Below are 21,009 nucleotides of genomic sequence, written 5' to 3'. Positions count from 1 at the left end.
AAACAAGATGGTCACAAAAAGAGAATAATATGTTTTGTTTATTTTTGTTGTTGTTTTGTAAATAAACGGTGTTTATTTTGTCTAAACCTAGATTTTCCAAAATTAACTTAGAATTCAAGTTTGATCAAGAAACAAGAGTAGGAGTCTATACTATAATGCTCGCAGCTCTGTGAGGCTGTTCTTTGGCACAGCAGTACTTGGTCATCAGTAGGCTGGTGTCTTCGGACCATGTATGGCTGTACTAAATTGTATATAGCTACCGTAGTTGTGAACTAACATGGCTAAAAATTACAGTGACAAGTGTGGTCTCCAGTGTTTTGCTCATGTCCACAAAGTTAAATTGGTCACACTAGAGGCTCCAGGTATTATTTTTTGGTTTTGGTCTCTACTTTGCATTTGTTTTACCAGACGTGTTGGTCTTAATGGTATTTCACAGAAGGCATGACAGCGTTATATAAAAAGGAAAGTGCTCTTGCTACAGAAATGTTGACCAATGAACAACACCTCTAGTTGTGGTTTCCATGTAAAGCAAAACTGTTGGACAGCTAACCTGCATGTACATGAGATAAAAGAAAACTCCCCTGTGCTGTGAATTCAAAACTGAGTGTATGCAACTGTGCATGCATTTCTTTAACAAGTGCAAGATGAAATCTGTGGCACTGATCGTCTCAAACTTGTGGGGGGAAAAAATTCAGGACCACTGTTCTCATTTTTGAAGTTGTCATCATTTATGAGGAGAAGACAGACGGTGCTGCAGAGAGAAAAAAAATAGATACATGTATGTCTCTAGAGAACATGCAGTTTATTTTCAGTGTTCACACCGAGCACAGACCTGGGTTAACCACATGCAGATGAGAGGGGAGGAGAGGATGAAGAAGGTGCAGTGATGAAAGATCAGCTGAACAGTTTCACATGAAAACTGAAAGTGCATTAAATGCCAGCATGTGCAGGATGCAGAAGAAGACAAACGTGGCAGTCGCACAGTTAGCTAGATTGTGAAATACAGAATATTCTGCAAATTATACTAGATATATTTATACTTGATCTAAGTCTGAGGATGCAAGCTTCCTATTTTAGCTGTGTTGGTCTTAAGTAACACGTGGCACCGCAGAAAGGAAGAGTGCAAAAGAAGATTGCAACATGTGGAGACATTTTCTGAACTAAACCAGCCAACACATGTAAGTAGAAAACATTTTCTTTCATAATAACAAATGGTTTTTTTTAATTTACCTATTGTAAATTATTTATAATATATAGCATGGAAGTCAAAACAGGAAATACATTGGTTGCATAAAAAAATATGAACTTTACTCTTAGAGCAGTAAAGCGTCACAAGTTTTATTCTATTTTGTAACTAATGACCATTGTGTTTGTGTCCAGGGCGGTTCACAGTGCAATCAATGGGACAACCGCGATCCCATGGAGGAGCAGCAGGAAGAGACTGACGCTACTGGAGCAACTAAGGGGCTGTCAGGAGGCCTGGTGCCCTGGAGCACCCTGGGACAGAGAGAGGGCACACAGCGCTATCTGTGGAACGCCTGCAGGGGTAAGCTGTTCTCCTCTTCAATACTATTCTAGTCTTTTACTATATATATATAATACAAATCTTTTCTATTTAGTGGAATATAAATCTTGCACATTTGTATTGACACAAACACTGTTTGCTTTATTAGGTACACCTTGACAACCTAATGCAACCCATTACAGCAGCTCTGCCATGAATTCTACTTAATCACTTTTGCAATCATTGTAAAGATTGGTCTCCTCATTTGACGGTGGTCATGCGATTGAATTATGGTGTTTGTAATATTTTGTTGAATACCTTCTTTATGTAAATAAAAAGAAGAAAAATATAAATTAATAGACATACATATATAGTATAGGGATATGCCCTGAGAGAGTAGCACAGCATGTGCTGGAGACTGTGGGGACAGAGTGTCTGTCAGTGTTTGAAAATCCGCAACCTCCATAATTGAATGGGCCAGTGGTCTTGGCCACAGCATTAGATGTGGTAGTGTACCAGGATTGTCACGATCGACAGGCACCAATCATGCAAACATTGCATTAGAGCTTCACCACAGACCGGTCCACCACAACATGAACACTATCAGATAGTGTTATCATTGTGACTGATTAGATGGATGCATGGATGGTCAGATGTTATTTTTTTTATGTTTTTTTTTTTTTAACTCTTTCCGTCTCTCTGCACGTCCTCTCTTTCCTCTGACTGTTCCCCTCGTTAGCGTGTAATCCAATTTACATCCTCCTGCAAACTCTGCTCAGTTATTTTGCTGCTCATATTATATGATACATGTCTATACATGTTTGACTTGATGTAACACCAGAAGGGTTCATAGCCAGACTGAAACCTGACATATTGCATATTTCTGTGACACAAAAGTAGTTCCTTTTTCTCTCTCACACCTGATAACACAGCAAACTGTCTTTTTGGGGCTGAATGCAGAAGTAGTGTAGAATAAAAGGCTGGGCATAGTGGGGAAATTACATTACAAAATGGATACATCTACTGCAAAGAGACAATGTGAGTACAACGAATGCACACAATTAAAGCTATCGGGTAGTAATTATTCCTATTTGAATGACTGACTTGCAAAACTCTGGCACCAGTCACTGATGCGTGAGTAATTAAATCAGTGGACCATATGTTTTTAGTACAGAAAAGGAAAGCTCATAACTTCACGTATTATTACCCTAGCGTGTCCAAATGCAAGACACTGTATGTAATAGACGTCATAGTATAACTAGTTTTATTTCTAATGTTAAACAAAAAAGTTCATGCTTATCTGTTTCCATGAAGGACTAAATATTACTATTATGGATTAACGAAGAAACATTTAATCATATATCATTCCCGGCAACTTGTGTGTCTGTGTGTTCAAAGTTTGGTGACATAAAGTAAACTTGTCTCTATTTCTGTAGACACAGAACACGAAAACCACTTCCTCTCTGCGTGTATAAATGTAAGCCTGTGTTTGAGAGCAGCTCTGAAATGAGCTGTGGTGAGGTAACTACACGACCGAGCCGTTGGTATACTGTGCCTCAGAAGTTAATAATGTATCAGCAGCAGCTTTATTGTTTAACTAAATGTTCAAAAAGAAATTATACCATGTACGCAAAACATATCAAAGTCAAGATATGGTAAGAAATAGAAAACTGCATTACAATTTTGGATGTTTAATGCATGTGTCTTTTGTTCAGTAGAAAGGCATAGCTGAAGTTATTCAAACTACTTCACTTTTTAAATTCTTGCGCAACAGAAACAACCACTCTGCTATTCACAGCAGTGAAGAAGTATAGGAAGCAATTCAAATGTTGCCTACTCTGATTGGTGCATGTTAATACGTGACTTAGCTTTCTGACTTAGCCCTGCCCAGGTCAAGCCAGTGAAACGACGAGATGAAATAAAAAAGTAGCATCACGTGCGAAATTAGATGATTGGGAGATCAAAAAAGGTTTTGGGGCATTTCATTTAAAATAATGAATTCATCAGTGTCTGGAGTTTTGAAATATCTAGGTTCTGAGAGCAATTAGACAGAAATTTGGCCTCAAAGCAAAAGGGATGCCCAATTACAACACTAGCAGTTCTGATAGGTTTTACAATGGTGCTTTGAGCTACACTATCATGGCCAAGAAGAAGCTGCCATAAAATCCAGGTGGTGCCTTATTTTTTGTTTTTGGCCGTGTATGCTAATGTCAGTGTGTGAGCATGCTTTGCACGTGTTCACCATCTTAGTTTGGCATGTTAACATTTGTGATTAGCACTCCATCGAAAGCACAACAGGATGATGGATGTATTTGGTCATAAAGTTTTGAACAAATTCAGACTCTTAGTGCAGCTAGAAGGTGCTGCTTATCTGCCTACTAAAACAATCCCAGCTGTGGCAGTCACGTAATGTTATGGGGATACCTTTAAGTAATGTTGTCAGGAAATGTTCAGCAGGGTTGAGGTGAACCATAAAGGAAATCTTCTCTACGTCACACGACCAAAGACTGGGGCTAGATGAAGACCCGACCCTAACTACTTCTGCCACTGTTTAAAGCTTTCCAGTATGCCAGTATGTTCATTAAATTGATTTAATATACAGTGTTGACAGTAGCATTGAACTGATGTGGAGAAGTCTCAGTTGGCTTTGCACAGCTGGCCACTGCTATTTTTCTAGGATCTTCTTTACAAAGCTGCTCTGTCAGGTTGCATGGGGACTGTAAGTGAGAGGTCCTTTTCAAGTCCAGCCACAAATTCTCTTGGATTGAGGTCTGTGCTCAGATTCAGCCACTCTGGATTCTTTAAGTTTATTTTTTTTTAAACCATCTTTCTCTGCGTGCTTAGGGTCATTGTCTTGCCAAAAAATAAATCTTCCAAAGTGGCAAAGTTTACTTTCATTTGTTTTACCTGCTCCCAGGAAGCATCCCCCTAGGTGGTGCTTCCCCCACTATGCTTCATGTTGGGTATGGTGTGTACATGATAATTTGCATGTGATCTTGTGCAGCGGTTAATTTACTCTAAGCATAGGGTCTAGTCTGAGGGCCAAAAAAACTAATTTTGGTCTCATCAGACCAAAGAGCCTTCTTACAGTTGACTTTGTAGTGTCCCAGATGCCTTCTGACAAATTCTAGACAAGAAATATTGAGCTTTTTTTGTCCTCTTTTGCACTTTTTTTTATAAACTGAGCTAAAGTAGTTGTATGCAGTCCCCTTCTTGGGGCACAGCCTGGTCTAGACCGATTTATATTTGTTCTATATTTCTTAATGATGGATTTAGCTTTACTCCAAGGGATATTCAGTGAACCTGGGAATTATCTTGTACGAATACCCTGGCTTATACTTTTTAATAACATTACGACTATCTCCGTGGTCTAGTTTTTGACTAGAATACTGACTATCAGTATTCAGAATACAGATAACTTTACAGATAAAAACATACATACTTGAAATACATTTACTGCACTTGGAAGGTCTTCATTTTACCTGTAAGGCTTTGTAGTAGTTAGAGGACTCTGTTTCTCTTACTTAGACTTTTTACACCGATAAACAGATAACTGTTAAAACTGAACGTTTCAATGTTAATATGAATGCTCAAACTTGGCGATGGTAAAAGACCTAAATATTTGGAATTTTTTGAACTGAAGTATGATTCTCTCATGAAGTTTGGCACAAAGTATTCAGCCATAACCCATCTTAGCCTAACGAGACTAAGTCTTTGGTACGTGCTCCTTTTATACCCAATCATGACGCTAATTTACTTATATTTGATAACCTTTCTAGTCCATATTGCCTGTCTCACAACTTTTTTCTTTTTTGAGTGTGTTGCAAGCATCAAACTCTAAATTTGCGTGTAAAAACAAAAACTAAAAGTTGAATACTTCCCAGGGAGGTCAGTAGTAATATATTATACATAGAAATCTAAATATATAAAAATGAACATCAATAATTCCACTTGAGCCGCTTGAGGTTCACACTTTATTCTTACATGTTTAATTTTATCACATCAACAATGTGTAATTTTCTAGTTAATCCAGCCTTGACTAATAAAAACTGACAGTGTTTATTTTTTAACACACCCACATTCAGTTATCCGTGTTCATTTCATGTCCATCTTGTTGTCATTATTTACTCTCTATGCGACATAGTTGCCACCACATATAAGAGAAAACGTCATCCTGCTCAACATACTTTCGAACCACTTCAGCTACAGAAATGAGTCATAGTGAGTCTCTGTGTCTCCCACCAGTGTTTCCTGATCGTTCGTGACTCTGCAACATGTCAGCCCAGCCTGCTGTGCGTGTCCACGGGAGGAGACAATGACACTGTTCTGGACTATAATATCAAGAGCACAGGCAAAGGTATGAACCAACCACATACAATCATTGTCATTTCTGTGTGTGTGTTTGTGCATGATCTAGTCCCCGTGTGTACATTTTTTGACTCCTCACGTCTTGCAAAACTGACCACAAAAACTGTATAACTGACTGCTCAAACCCAATAACATCAGATGTCACTAAGTTAAACTACCTGCCTCTGAATTTACCAGTGAAATGTTATTACAGGCTAGAACAGGTAATGCCCTCACATGCCCCCAGGGCATGTTCAAACTGCAAATACTGGTTCCTTAAACCGCTCAACTCATATACTATTAATCAGATCTACACCCATCTTTGATAATTTAACTACTCTGCAGATGCATGTGGTTATCTTAAAAACTGCAGCATGAAAAGAAAGCTGACTGCTCTGACTTGCAGTAACCCTGCCCAGCATTAATAACTGCGTGACATCAGAAACTTAATAGCTACTGAAGCTAGTGTGATAAAAATGAAACTGTCACACTAGCTTATCTCGCAAAGTCCCCTCTTCACGGCTCAAGCTTTGTGTGTTTCCAGGAATGTATTTTTTTTTTAACTGAATATGATTAATTCTACCCACTCTTTCTCTCTTAGTCTTCCAACTGTCTGAATCTCGCCTCTCTTTCTCTGACTTGGCTCAGTTGGTGCTCTTCTACTCTCTGACCAGGTAAGAACCTGAATTAGTCTTTTTATTTATGTGACTGAATTTCCACTTAAACTGGAACCACCATGGTTCTAACCTGTCGTTTTTTATCATAATTTTTGTTTTGCTAAGGCTAATCATGTTGAGGTCAAACATCCTAATTCAAATTTCAATTCAGATTAAAAACTTAAACTACACATGCTTGGACACTGACTAACTATGGTCAATTCTAAGTCTTCACAAATCAATGTCCGTTGAACTGTTTTATGTTTATCTCTTTCATATATTCCTGTGTATCCTTTAGGGATGTGTTGGCTATTTGTCTGTCTATTCCTCAGTGGATCTACTGTGTAACTGACAAGAACAGAAATCATCTCTCTCAGCTTGAACCCAGTGAGTACATTGATTTCTGAGTATATTTGTCTCATATTCTCTTGCACAGGAAGTGCGAAAATATATGATAATATGAAATGTAGTTTTAATGATACCTTTCTAAAGCAGAAACCTGGCTCCGCACACCACCCGAACAACAGACTGATGAAATGACCCACAAGGAGCCAAGCACTGTAATGTGCTCCATACAGGTATATAATCTGTGTGCTTTTGCGTATGGGCGAGTGAGAAAAAACGTTAGTGGGAAGATAAGGTCTAAAGATTCTCTGGCACCAAAGGGGAAATTACCTTATCTGTTTGCAAATGAGGTCATTTGAATGAATACCTTAAAGCTGCACAAATGTCTATATTAACAATGCATCAAATATATAAACGTGTACTGTGAAACTATAGCAACAAATCTACAGATAAATATCACACAACTCAATTCTATTAGATATTTAACATCTATTAGCTCCCTTTTTTGCCAGTATACAGCTTTTACCATCATAGTGGAGCAGTTACCAGTAAAACAAAGTCACATTGCCAGTGCTGCTCCACCTCTGTTGGATGAGCAGTTAAGCAACTGTTTGCTAACGTGTTTTATCGTTTATTAAGTAGTAAAATGCTAAATTTGGGTTTATACCATTAATCAAACTGTGGTGTTCGATGCGATTCTTCTTCAGCTGACTTCCACAAACGGGGCCCTGTGTATTATCAATCCCCTCTACCTTCGTGAACATGGAGATGATTGGCTGACCCATGGGACAACTGCGGCACAGAGCGCCACCCTGCCATCAAATATCAGGCGAGAACGCCGCCTCAGCACCACCCGAACATGGGCAGGGGCAGGAGTACAAAGTAAACGAGCTATTTCATTGGACCAAGAACCCACTGCTGCCAGTATAGAAAGCTCAGGTCAGAACCTCTTTCTTTTTTTAAATGAACGTGATTTTTTTACACTTTAATATTGTTTGACTGTGGGTGTTGGAGTCTATTGACCCAAAACAAAACTTCATTCAATAGACATGTTTAATCATGCATATGATTTTGGTTACACTTACTGAGGTTTTTTGGATACCACATCGCTTACAAAATGAGGAGAAGAAGAAGAAGAATCTTGCACAATTTCACTTCAAACTATACTGGCAACTTTGATTGTAGTAAACCTGTGTTTTTATTCTCTATAATTTATTAAGTGTTTCCTTTCCTTGCGTCTCCTTTCCAGGTCTGTCCAGAGCCAGGTCCGCTGATTCCCATTTTCCTCTAGATTTCTCAACACCAGCTGTTCCTACAGGTGTAGTTCTCAGGAGGCCCAGCAAAGATTCTGCATGCAGCCCCCCACACAGAGCGAGCACAGGGAGCCTGACTGTATTTACTCAAACCTCTAGAGGTTCAAATAGCCCAGTGTCCGAGCTGCAGCAACATGGCAGCCCCGTGCCCATGTCTCCTCACAGGGTGTCCTGGATCGAAGATGGAGTCTGGCTATCTCCGCCCAGGCCTTCCTCCCTGCTCCAGCCCCCATCCTTCGAGCTTGACTCGCTGTCAATCAGCAGCATAGAGGAAGAGCAGGAATCCCAAATGCCAAGCGCCGCTTCACACCACGCGTCAGCACACCGCTTAGCTGACAAGGTAATACATCGCCTCTCGGCGGTGGGTCAGGCTCTTGGTGGGCTGGTAAGTCAGAAGAAAAGACTGATCAATCGTGTGCAGGAGCTAAGTGAGAGAAAAGGCGGATCATTTGCAGAGAATGTGAAAGGATTTGTGGAGATGACGCTGAAGAAGGGGGTTGACCTTGATGGGGTCACGGGGTCAGAGTTCTTACAGGAAGTGAGGTCATCTCTTACATCACTGAGGGAAACATTGTTGGACTATCCAGAAATCCAGGCATTGTTGGACAGTATTACCGACCTAAGTGATGCAGAGATAGGTAAGTGAGCTGACAGGGAAGTTTAATAATAGATTAATAAAATGGACACTTGCAGTGTCTCTTAATATAACTGAAAGAACATATTACTGCAGATCACTGGTTAATTTCTCCTCACATACCTTTTGGTCCTCCTGTAGAGTCACTGGTGGAGCTCTCCCTCCACAAAGTGGCTGTGAAGCCTGTCTCTGCACACCTCTACTCCTGCATACACGCCTCCCGGATCAAAGACGGTACCTTGGAGCGTCTCCAGAGCAACCTACGTGTGCTGGAAAAGAACAAGGTGGAGGAATTAGGGGCGTCGGCAGGAGTTGGTGTTCCGGACAGTTCCAGCCTTGAGCGGATCCAGCAGAAGTGGACTAGCATGCATGAAGCCTACTCCCCAAACAAGAAGGTCGACATTCTTCTCAAAGTCTGCAAGAGCATCTATCACGGCATGAGTGCTAATGCCAGCTCAGGTAGCATGGCATTCTCAAGTGGCAACTTCTCTGTGTCTGGACTGGCACTTTGTTTGTTAATATGCCTTTTAAACTCACATTCTCTTCTTCTCATCAGCAGGTACAGTGTTTGGAGCAGATGATTTCCTGCCCTGCCTCACATGGGTGCTGCTCCGTAGCGATTTGACCACCTTACAGATAGACACAGACTACATGATGGAGCTGCTGGATCCCACACAGCTGCAGGGAGAGGGTAAAGCGAACAAATCTCATGCACATAAATTTCCACCAAAACACTCATGGACACATGGGTTGGCTAAGTCCTAGGTTTAGACACTTAACTTCTAACATAGCATAACATTTTATTACTCACTCATCTGTCTCTGCACCTGATAAAATTCTGTTTGCTATTATGTAGGCAGGGTAAATATACACCTGTGAAAGTTTAATGTAATGGATTTACACATTACTTTTTACTAACTAGCTTACCTAAACATTATGTCACTCCATTGTTTTCTACAACTTATATAATAGACACTCTTCTGGTAAATGTAGAATGAGCAAAAAATTGCAGACGCTCCCACATCATTGTCATTTTCTGTCATTGCTGACGGCTGTAATTTTCACATCTATAAAATGTGGTGCATTACTTTGTGAGATTGTTAACAGGAAGTAGTGTACGTGTCAGGGACACTACTTTTTGATTTAATTGTTTTCACATGGTGGATATATTTACACAGTCAGAACTGAGACACTTAAAAATAGTAGATGTAGGTCACTACATAGTAAGTAGGTTTAGATGAAACCATTAGTTGAGCTTGTAGTAATTAATTACTTAGGAAAGTTCTGAATTTTTGAACATCTGTTGTTAAGTGTTACAAATTGGATGTTTGCACTTCACTTAATTAAAAACGGGTTACACCACACAAACTAGTTCTTGTGTTCAGCTAGGTTAGGCGTAAAAGTTACATTAGTGAACTAGTAAATAGAGAAAACCTACATTAAGTAAAATGTGCTAACATAACTCTAGATTAAATGATGTTTGTTAACACAGAGGTTTTTAAAATCACATTAAAAACGGTATGTTTGTATTTAAGGTATGTGAGCCCTTGCTTTCAGTAAATGATGTCAACCCCTTATGCAACACTAACTTCAACTAGATGTCTCCAATAACTGTGTCTCAGCCAATCCTTCCTGTGCAGTACTGCACATCCTATACATTCAAAGCTTTTTACATTGTCCTGTAGATTTTGCGTGTACAACTCAAAAAGCATAGCTTCATCAATTATCTGTCCCAGTTCAGAGGCAGCAATAGACCTTAGGAAGGTTTTCACAGCTTAAAGTATCAGGTGCTACTCAGTGAATACTTTGCAGACAGACTTCACTGAAATTTCCTTTTCTGCATCCCCCCTATTAACAGGTGGCTACTACCTTACAACGCTATATGCCTCTCTCTACTACATCAGCAGTTTCCGACCACGAATGCCTGCTCGGCAGCTCAGTGTGGAAGCCCAACACTCCCTTAACCAGTGGCATCGCAGGCGCACCCTGCACTGCGACCAGTCTCGTCGCAGCAAGAACCGACGGACCATTCGCAGGCAGATGTGTCGGGACAGGGGCTCGCAGAACTCACAGACAGATACTGAGAGCAAAGAGGAAAGTGGTTCTGTAGATGTTGACAAGTCACCGCAGCAGGCAGGAAGCAGCACAGAGGGTCTGCCACCGCTCAGTGAAGAGAAACCAAGAGGACAAGAGGTCAAGGATGTATCAAAGACACCCTCTTCAGCATCAGACTGTAATGAGCAAGGCATACTGAGTAAACAGAAAGACAGACAGACTCTATGCGCAGGAGAAGATGAACAGACCAAAAATTAAAAACGTGATCATACATTTCAGGAAAGTAGCTTAAAAGGTAAATGATCCTGTGTATCACAGGATTAGTGTCCCCTCACTAATGCTTACATCTAATAATTGAGCACAACAATCAGTCAATAATAGATTGCATGATATTAGCCATCAAGTCCAGTAGTCAAGTGTAAGTATTATACACTTATTTTAATGATCAATTTCCCTGATGAAGAGGGGCACTGCTGAAGTCCACATTTGTGATTTTAAATGTGTATATGTTGATTAATTTAAGCTTGTAAATGTATTAATAGGGAAGTTTGCAAAAAGTGATGAATCAATGAAAAATGTTTTGTGTGACTTGTTTACTGTCTCTTGAACTTCTTTCCCAGCATCACACAGCTGTTTTCAGCAATAAAAGCTCTGATTAAGTTAGCCCCAGTTTGTGTCACTGACATTATTAGAAAATTTATTATATTATATTATAGCAAAAGCTAAACATTTTCAGGGTAAATCACTAAAGATATTTTAGCAAAAGCATTAATTCTGGTAAATGTCATAGGTGCTATGTGTCAGCTGAGGATGGATCTGTAACAGCTTCATGATGCCATAAATAAATGTATAATTTAAATAAAGCCTTTTTTTTTTACTGGGTAGAAACTACACCCAGTTTGCTCCCTAGTGGCCAAGCTATTAATTAAACTCAATCTAAGCGAACAGGTGGGAGGTTCTTATAAAAGGTGATCGCTTTGTGTCGTTTCTGTTCTTCAGACAGAGCTTCACCAAGTCAAGAATAAAATAACTTCTGCTGAAACGCAAAGTAAATCATTTCTCAAGAACTGTGCAAAGTCGCTTAACCACTTCTGCATTGCATTCTGCAAAATCAAATGTATGTTTTACCTTTTAACCACTGGAGGGCAGCATTTACCAATTGTAACAGACGAGTAGCAACAGTATCAGTATTAGAAGATATGACACTTAAAGAATAAAATCTGTGTACTTACGTTCAGCAGCTCTTTTCCAGCTGGTCTGTCACTGTAGAACTGTTTCTGTACAATCCCCTTCCACACAGTCCTTGTTGATATAGTGGTCAGTCTACAAAACCCCAGGGTTGATGGTTCGACTCCCAGTTCCTCTGATTCCTGGTCACATGGTGAAGCGTCCCTGGACAAGGCACTGAACCCTGAACACTTGGCACCTATAAATGCAGCTGCCTTGCCTCAAGAATTTATCCAAGGGGAATAATAAAGTGTCAGTTATTATTATTGCACAAAGATGATTCATATACACAAAGTAACATTAACAAACATTACTTATTTTAAACTACTATCTCGAGGTGGCCGGTTTAATCACTCAAAGAAGCTAAATTAGTACATACTGCATTTCCAGAAAAGTTGGGACTTTTTCTAAAATAGAATAAAAACTAAAATCTGTGATTTGTTCATTTGTTTGACCTTTTATCTGAGTAAAGTATAGAAGTAGGAACATTCTAAAATAATATAATCATTATAAAAGGAGCATCCACGAAAGGCTCAGTCTGTTCAAGATTGGTCACGGCCGACCACTTTGGTGAACAAACAAAGCAAAAATGAATGTTGTACTATCTGTGGCAAAGACAAAAAAAGGTCACTTACACTATTATCAGCAGAAGAAGTAAAGGCCAGCTTCTGTGAAGGGATGGGGGTGCATTACTGCCAGCATGGGTGACCTGCATATCTGTGATGATACCGATACTGTTTTTTTTAGAGTGTGTATCAAACTCTAAATTTACTTGTGTTTATAAAATACATTTAAGTCGTTCATGTTTTTTACTAAGGTGCAAGTTTAAAAGTTTTTCATCACTGGTTAATTGACTTTTAGAGAGATTGATGGCTAATGAAGTGCAAAAAATAAAGTTGAAAACTTACAAGATTTCAGCAGCAGTTGAAGACGAAGAACTGATGGAGTTGAACGGCCACGGACTGCACAGCTGGTGTGTACAGAAATAAAGGAGTTCAAGTGAGGAGAAATTAAGCACTTAAAATGTGTTTAAGTAAAAGCAGATGAAGGAATAGTGAAAGTTAAAATACTTAAAAGAGCTCTGTCCTGCTTTTAAATGTAAGATTTTATCATTAGATTTGAAGCGTTAAAGTGTGTGAAGTTAGCAAACAGTTTGGGCTCCATGGAAGAACATTTGTAGCTGTACAGACACAATGTTCAACCACCGAAAAGTTTCAAATGTAATGGAAACACTAGAGTGCCATTGAAATGTTAAACTTAGAGGGGTTGAACTGGCAGTAGAAGATGATAGAGGTAAAGTAAATGTTTGTGCACTTAAAGCAAGTGAAGTAGCAACATTTGACTTTATTTCACATTTGATTCTTAGTTATGTTTTCTTATAAATCCAACTTCAATCTCCTATTATATCAGTTGTATGGAGTTATTTCTTGTTCTTATTACGTAATTAAAAGTCTGTAAATTCTACTGCTACCAAATAATTAATGAATGCACATACATAAGGCATGTACACATGTAAATAGTTATAGAGGAGTGGGCCTCTTATGTAAATGTACACACACACACACACACACACACAACCTCATGTACGGACACATATGGAACCACCTCATCTCTGCATTTAAATGACTGAGCCAATCAAATTTGCCTAATGAGACATCTGGCATTCTGCCTGCATGTGGATGTCAAGCCCAGAAACAGCTGGGCCTTCTCTCTCTCTCTCTCTCACACACACACACACACATTTTATCTTCTCACACTTTATCAGCACTGCTTGATCTGGTATAAGACTGAAAGAAATTCAGTGCAACACACACTCTTTCTCCCACACACAGTTCTTTTACACATGTGATATATTATGCATACATGACTGTGTGTAATGCACTCACCACAGCCATAAATTAGATATATGGCAGTGGAGGCGGCAGTGTACAGAACAGAAGAGGAGGGTGTGTATATGAAACGAGGAGAGGGGAGGCACAGATGGCTGTAGCCTGAGGCATCGGAGGTACTGCAGTTAAACATGGCGACTACAACACACACACACACACACACACACACACACACAGTCAGGTTCATACATTTTGGAACAATGATAAGTTTTTCTGGGATCTCAAGATGAGAGCAAAGTCAAGACTTCCAGATTTAATTCAACGGCTTTGACATTTTCATGCATGCGCTTCTATTTTCGTGGGCTCATAAATAATGGGAAAAAATTGCTGGCAAGCAGTTGCATGGTCAGGTGTGGCTTGTTTCCTCGTTACTCCATGACTAATCAAGCAGATAAAAGGCCCTGAGGTGGTTGTGGTTGTTACATTTGTATTTGGTAGCTGTTCACTGTAACTCTCAACATGACGTCCAAAAGGAAGCCATCATTAGGCCGAAAAGACAAAAAAGACCCAAAACATTGGGAGTGGCCAGTACAACAGGGTGGAGCATTCTTAAAGAAGGAATTAACTGATAAGCTCAACAACAGCAAAAGGTCTTAAACATCACAGAAGACAAAAGTGAGTGAGGACTGTCAATGGTGAGGAAGATCAACATCTAGTCAAGTGAGGACCACTTTTGAAGAGGCAGGCATGTCATTGTCAAAGTCTACAGTCAAGAGAGGTTTATGAATGTAAATAAAGATGCTTCACAACAAGATACAAAACACTGGTAATGCTCAACAGCAAAAAAGCACATACAAAAGCCCGACCACATCTGAAATAATATTGTCTAAACTGATGAAACCAACTAGGTCACTGGTGGTTATCAATGACTGCTGATTAAATATCAGGATTTTATTTTTCTATATTCTCTGGTCAAATTCACCCAAATGCTGAAAAACTGTTAGGAAACCATATTGCAGAGTGACAGAATGAATACTGGAGAATGACCCAATATAAACAGCAAAAAGAGTTTCCTAAGACAAAAAAACATACTGAATATGAGACTGAAGGCAGAAGGACCCACAAACAAGCAGCGGCTGAATGCAGCTGCAGAAAAGGCCTGAAAGTATCTTTAGGGAGGAAATTTAGTATTTGGTCAGACTTCAGAAAGCCATGGATAAAAGTTCAGTAAAATAGGCCCTTATGTTATGTATGTGCCTCCCAAAATGTATGTGTGTGTGTGTGTGTGAGTGTATGGAAATGGCTGAAATTCCTGAATGGTTAATGTCACACATTTGTCAGACTACTTGAATTAAAGCTGAAAGCCATAACTTCACTCACATGTTGGGTGTTTCATCTACAGTATATTCAGTGTGATGGTGTACAGAGGCTGAACTTCAAAAAAAACATACTGTTGTTCCAATATCTATGAACCTGACTGTAAATCATACAGCATCATATTGAAGGTAAAATAGAAAAAGACCTGCATGCAGTACAAATATAAAATATATACATATCAGAAAATTATGTAAAAAGAAAAACTGAACTTCTGAATTATAAGTACTTTTACTATTGACACTATACTTCAGTACTTTCTTCATCACTGCTGATTTCCTGCTAAAACAACAGTTAAAGTACAAAGATTTCTAGTATAATAACTCCAAGCTACACTATAAAGACAGAAAGTATCACTACAGTAACATTTTTTTTTTTCAAAACAATGGTCTGAGCTCTTTTACTAAATGAAAATACAGCTCCAAAAACAGCCCTTAAAATGCCACATTTATTACAGTTATATAAAACCTTCCACAAAATTAAAAAGAATATTAAAATGCTTCTTGAATGCCACTATAAAGGTTACCATTATAAAATCATTATCAGTACAATAACAATTATATGAAACCATCTATTTTTGTCATATTCTACTGTGTGGTTTTAATAATTACCATCCAAGTCAAGCTACATCTTTACCATCCTGCCCTGCCTTGTCCCCTATAATACATGTTAATGTCTTTGTCTTTACTGCCCTCTTTCAGAGGCTGTCACGATCCAACAGCTTGCCTGTGTCACGGCACGTTCTCGCAGCCACAATAGAACTTTCTCTCTTTCTAACGCTCCTGCTGCTTTTCTGTCCCCTCTCTCTCTGCCATTCAGTTCCATCCTGGCTTTTCCTCCTTTCCCCCCTAGTGCATTCCTCTCTTTCTCTTCCCCTCTCCCTCCCTCTCTCCCACTTGTCTGAACTCTGACAGGTGTGTAATTGAATGATTAATGACCACAAGTAACCCCCCCCCCCCCCCCCCCACACACACACACACACACACACACACACACACTCACAAACACATACTTTATGTTAAAATGGAATTGTACATATTTATGCACACACATATTCATGCACTATGACACACACATTTTCACATTACACACACGTGCGTTCATTTTGCTTCAATTGACCAAATGGTCAAATTCAAACCAGTGGGAGTCTTGCAATGATGGAAACATTATAAGAAATGTTTGCTCAATATATATGAAGACATCCTGCACATGAGGGCCAACACTGTACCAGTGAGGCAGTGCAGCTCATTTAAAACGACAATCACACTGTTGTCATTTTATAAAACAACTTATGTGAATTGTACAAAATACATTTCCCAGAGAATGTTATACACATCAATCATTTTCTAAAAATTCACCCAAAACTTTGTGAAGTTGCAAAACTAAATCATCTACTGCAGACACACACAACACCTCTATACGCTATAGCTTCATATTCACTTCTAAAAGCACACAAACACTGAAACACAATACACAAATGCATTCAAGCGCTTTCACCCTCCCTTATCATCTCCATTTGTCAACATAAAGGCAGATTTTATTTTAACGCAGTCTGTGTTGGTGAGAGAAAAGGCTGGCAATCTATCTGAGCCAATCATACGCTGACTATGACTTATATTGTGTGAGTGAAGGCTGTAGACTGATATATGTGTTGTTGATTTTTCTGTTTAGATCCCAGCCTGGTCGTGATGTTGCAGGGTTATAAATTTAAAGATTATTGTTTTCAAATAACCAGAGAGCACAAATGCACTGCTATAAAGGTCAGGGTCTTCCCTAGAAAAAAAAACTGTCTCAGATTAGAGGAGCTGCTGCATAAAACCAAATGCCGCAATAACATATATTAAATAAAAATGTAAAACATGGACAGGCACTACCTTCTTTGGTTATTTTATGTTAAACAGTGGACGACTCAGAAATGTTTTGGGGATTTATTTATGTGCACGCTCCTACAATCTGACCAGGCCACATATTTGAGCATTAAGCTGTACACTTAAGTTTCCAAACCAGCTGGTAATAACATCATGTGAAATGGACTTTGCTGTAGCTCTGTAAACATATAACTGTAAGCACCAATAACTGGAGGTTTAGATGTGAGAATGGCTGCAAAAGGTGAAGTAGGCCCCTAATAGTCCACACCCATAGTCCCAACTTATGGTTAAAGGCCAAGAGCACATCTGAAGTTCCTATAATTAACAACAAAGTATCAACAAGTAAAAATAACATGTGGTTTTACAGTGGTGGGAGAAGTACGCCTACCATTTACTTTACTAAAAGTAGCAATACACAGTGTAGAAATACTGCATTCAAAATGCTACTTAAGTAAAATTACAAAACTTTTAGCTCAAAATACCTGTAGTACCAAAGGTAAAAGGAGGACATGTTATTCAAAAAAAAAACTAATTTCACATTAATTTGATGAATTTCAGTTTTTATCACTTTAATGTTGTAGCTGCTATTGTATTTATGTTTTGGGTAGCTTGCGGGCTCAATAAAGTGTTATGATTATTCTGTATTTTGTATTATTAATCAGACAAAAGTTGCAGTTTGTGATTTTCTATGGATAGAACAATATATGCAGTACAGTAACATGTTAGTTTGGGTGCTTTAGAGATGCTGGTAGGTGGATTTTGTTACCTTTTAGCAGCCAAAACTGGACATCAATCTTCTCATCTGAGTCTGCAAAAAATGGAATTAGAGTATTTCAGTTACCATATATAGGCCAATGATAATGTATCTGTGATAACGTTGGGCTTCACTGTAGGTAAGAAACAGTTTTATATTTGTCTTATTCATAACCCAAACCCAAGAGGCCTTGTCTGCATGTGTTTCTAGAAGAATTCACGTTTATTCATTTTATCATGTCTTGAAACCTACAACTAAAACTCAAATTGAAATCTTAAGAGGTCACACTGATGTCAAAACATTTTAGACCGAAACAAAAATCGTTTCACTGTTTTACATGATGGTGCTGTGAAAGAAACTACCAGACAAACGAGCCTGTTTGGAGGTGAAAGAGTAAAAGTGATGGGTGCATCCTGACCAACATGACCTAGCAGTGAGTATGTGGTGGGACAAAGACAAATGAAAAGTGGAGGGGTGCTGAGGTCAGGACCTGGGTGCCAGGGAGAACAGTCATTTCCTGTTGACCCCTGTTTGAACTCTGGCCCCTGACCCCCATGCCTGCTTCAGGCCAAATGGGGGCAGGGTGATGGGTGGGGCTGGGGTTTGGTGTTTTGAGGGTTTTGTTGTGGGTTTGGGGGATGTAGGACGGCAAAAGGTGGAATTATGAAAAGATAGTTAGTGGATAAAGAGTTGCAGAGCAGACAAGAGGTGAAGGTTATTGATAGGACGTGTACAGGAGGAACTGCAAGGGGAAAGTTAAGGGGTAACAGTGTAAGAGTAGTAGTAAGAGAAAAAAAAGACTGGAAAAGATCTCCACGAACAACATGTAGCTCTGGACAGACTGACATGACTTACGGCAGAAAAAAGGGAGGTGATTCTGCAATTTGTCAAGAAAAAGCTTTGTGAAAATTTGATGTTAGTTTTTTTTTTTTTTTTTATTATAAACCTTATAACATCTCATAAGAGAGTCTAAATCAGCAGCAATATGGTATAAGAACCTGCAAACAACATTAATGTCAGATGATTTGACTTTGGAACAAACCTGTTTTGGGTTAAATGTCAACAGACAAACCTTTTATTATTTATTAAAGTATTTGTCTACTTATTTCACAAAATAAAACAAACAATTACACAATAAACCACCCTATCAAGTCAATTTGGACTCATCAGCAACAATAAGACAACTACAGCCTCTCAGTTTTTAAATGTCTTCTGGTAACGTAGCTGACTACACATCACAGCTGAATAACCCTTGAAACTGCATATTTTGCCCTTTATAAATAAACGTCTTCTGTCATAGAGATGTGTGTGTGACTGTTTCTGACCCCATCATGTATGTGTGTCATCCCTGTTTTATTTAATGTCATTTCATTTGAGGAACTTTTCATGTCATATTTTCTGTTTATTCTAAGCTTGGAACATATCTTTTTGTAACAAGTTATTTTAGACTTTATTTTACCAATTACCTGGTTTTCTGACAGAATAAATATATAATCTATACCTATTGTTAATGACTTTTGTTTATGCTTTAATTCCCAAAATATCTCTGGTTCTGTCTCAACAAAATCGGGGAAAAAAGAAAATGTTGTTCTTAAGCTTTTGTCTGCTGCACACTCTAAATATAAGAAACTTTTGCATAGTGACTTGTCTGCACATAATTGATATAATTACTAAAAGGGTATTTGTAGTTTCTTAGTATAAAGAAACTACTTTATATATTACTTTATAGCTTTTTTTTTTTTTTACTTTTTTAATAACCAGATAAACATCTAGGTTTTTCTACTACACAGTCGTTCATTATATTGTAATTTAAGTTCAAATCACCAAACAAATATGACGCTGATATAACATAAACTACAGTAATATTTGGTTTAGGCTTTTAAATATAGACCTATCTGTACTGTAATAACTCTCCCTTATCACTCATTTCTGCTTTTGCTCCTGAAGATGACGTTAATTGTACTTTTCCTTAATTGCAGTGGACACCAGGTGGACTCTGGACTTAATGTTGTCCTACCTGGACGTGAAGTCGTTGTTGCACAGGTTGCATGAAACGCCATAATGTTTGACATCTGTGCTGCATCGTGTTTTATCGTCCTTCTGGAGGGATCACAGATGCCAGACGGTTTTTACTTTAACGCGTTAGATTACACCCTACAGGCGGAACTCTCCCGAAAATGATGTTTTAATGTTGTTTCATTGACTTCGTCGTTCCGCCATGTCTGTCTGTCGTCGCAGATTTATCACGTGTTCGTGGGCGTCATCAGTCTTTGCGCACACCTGTAGTGTCAGGTAAACGTAACAGAGACTCAACGTAGTGCATGACTGATGTATAATAGCCCTAAAATGACATTTCATTACATCAAGATTAATGAATTAATTAAGACTTCAAATAATTAAAATTAGACTACACTTTTGCACAATTATTAGAACCTAAACTTCATCAGCGCCCTCATCGGGGAAGTCGACTAAATAATTTCTGAATCTAACGAAATGATGAACCATTTGGATGAAATAAACCTGTCAGCTGCTGCATAATAAAAAAATGTGCCTTTTTCCAAGTGGTGTTATTTTCTTTTCATATTTGGAAAACTTTGCAGGTAAAGACCGTGCCCCCTCCCTTGACCTTTTGGTTGCCTGGGCTTGTGCCTTGTAGGCCAGTTCAGTAGTCCATACACGTCCGTACCAACTACCCAGCTCACTTGTCTGCTCTAGCGTGCTGCTACTGTCAGAAACCTCCATCTATCCGTTATCCTAACTGCATTTCCTGTGAAGGGTCATCAGGTTGCTGGAGCCAATCCCAGATGTCCCAGATTGGGTAAGAGGCAGGGTACACCCTGGAAAGGTTGCTAACACAGGACAGAGACAGACAACACCAGTAACCAGTGAACCTGACTGTGTGTATTTGGACTGGAGAAACTGAACAGACACAGGGAGAACATGCAAACTCCGCATAGAAAGGCACGGGGCCGACCTATGAATTTGAATCCAGGTCCTTCTTGAAACTTGAAATCCATCAACCCATCATCTCCTGCACCAAACTAAAGTGGCCACAAGTGAAATCACACGACACACAAACAAATAACCAGTGAAAGGTCTTACA

At 39.0% G+C, this 21,009-nt stretch overlaps 1 protein-coding gene and 1 long non-coding RNA gene across 8 annotated transcripts; one reads left to right on the top strand and one right to left on the bottom strand.

Annotated features, from left to right (window-relative positions):
• Positions 1-121: 121 nt before the first annotated feature.
• rinl (Ras and Rab interactor-like) lies at positions 122-11,517 on the top strand. 4 transcript variants are annotated; one of them, XM_026368162.1, is made up of 11 exons: positions 122-1,178; positions 1,381-1,546; positions 5,750-5,861; positions 6,453-6,525; positions 6,806-6,894; positions 7,000-7,085; positions 7,560-7,791; positions 8,102-8,803; positions 8,941-9,258; positions 9,359-9,490; positions 10,658-11,517. In XM_026368162.1, coding segments are annotated over exons 1-11 (2,367 nt in total). In that variant the 5' UTR covers positions 122-1,176; the 3' UTR covers positions 11,113-11,517. The 4 variants fall into 4 exon arrangements, with proteins under 4 accessions (XP_026223947.1, XP_026223956.1, XP_026223927.1 ...); XM_026368171.1 differs by having other exon boundaries at positions 123-1,178; positions 7,003-7,085; XM_026368142.1 differs by having other exon boundaries at positions 128-1,178; positions 9,356-9,490.
• LOC113167511 lies at positions 8,456-20,135 on the bottom strand. Of its 4 annotated transcripts, none has more exons than XR_003299293.1 (8): positions 19,924-20,135; positions 17,919-17,960; positions 12,990-13,051; positions 12,717-12,798; positions 12,087-12,301; positions 8,923-9,068; positions 8,668-8,784; positions 8,456-8,547 (listed from the first exon to the last, which is right to left on the bottom strand). It is a non-coding gene; the product is annotated as an uncharacterized LOC113167511 (long non-coding RNA). The 4 variants fall into 4 exon arrangements; XR_003299294.1 differs by having other exon boundaries at positions 12,087-12,296; XR_003299292.1 differs by having other exon boundaries at positions 12,087-12,798.
• Positions 20,136-21,009: the final 874 nt, after the last annotated feature.

Source organism: Anabas testudineus, chromosome 13 (assembly GCF_900324465.2).
Source record: "Anabas testudineus chromosome 13, fAnaTes1.2, whole genome shotgun sequence".
NCBI lineage: Eukaryota > Metazoa > Chordata > Actinopteri > Anabantiformes > Anabantidae > Anabas > Anabas testudineus.
Note: the sequence above shows the minus strand (reverse complement) of the source record. Positions and strands in the feature narration are given on the sequence as shown.

What these genes read in the sequence shown, in the direction of transcription:
- rinl (XM_026368142.1), top strand. An exon ending in TCTGTGGAACGCCTGCAGGG is followed by an intron (nt 1,547 to 5,749) that starts GTAAGCTGTTCT and finishes GTCTCCCACCAG; the next exon opens with TGTTTCCTGATCGTTCGTGA. An exon ending in CCTAAGTGATGCAGAGATAG is followed by an intron (nt 8,804 to 8,940) that starts GTAAGTGAGCTG and finishes GTCCTCCTGTAG; the next exon opens with AGTCACTGGTGGAGCTCTCC.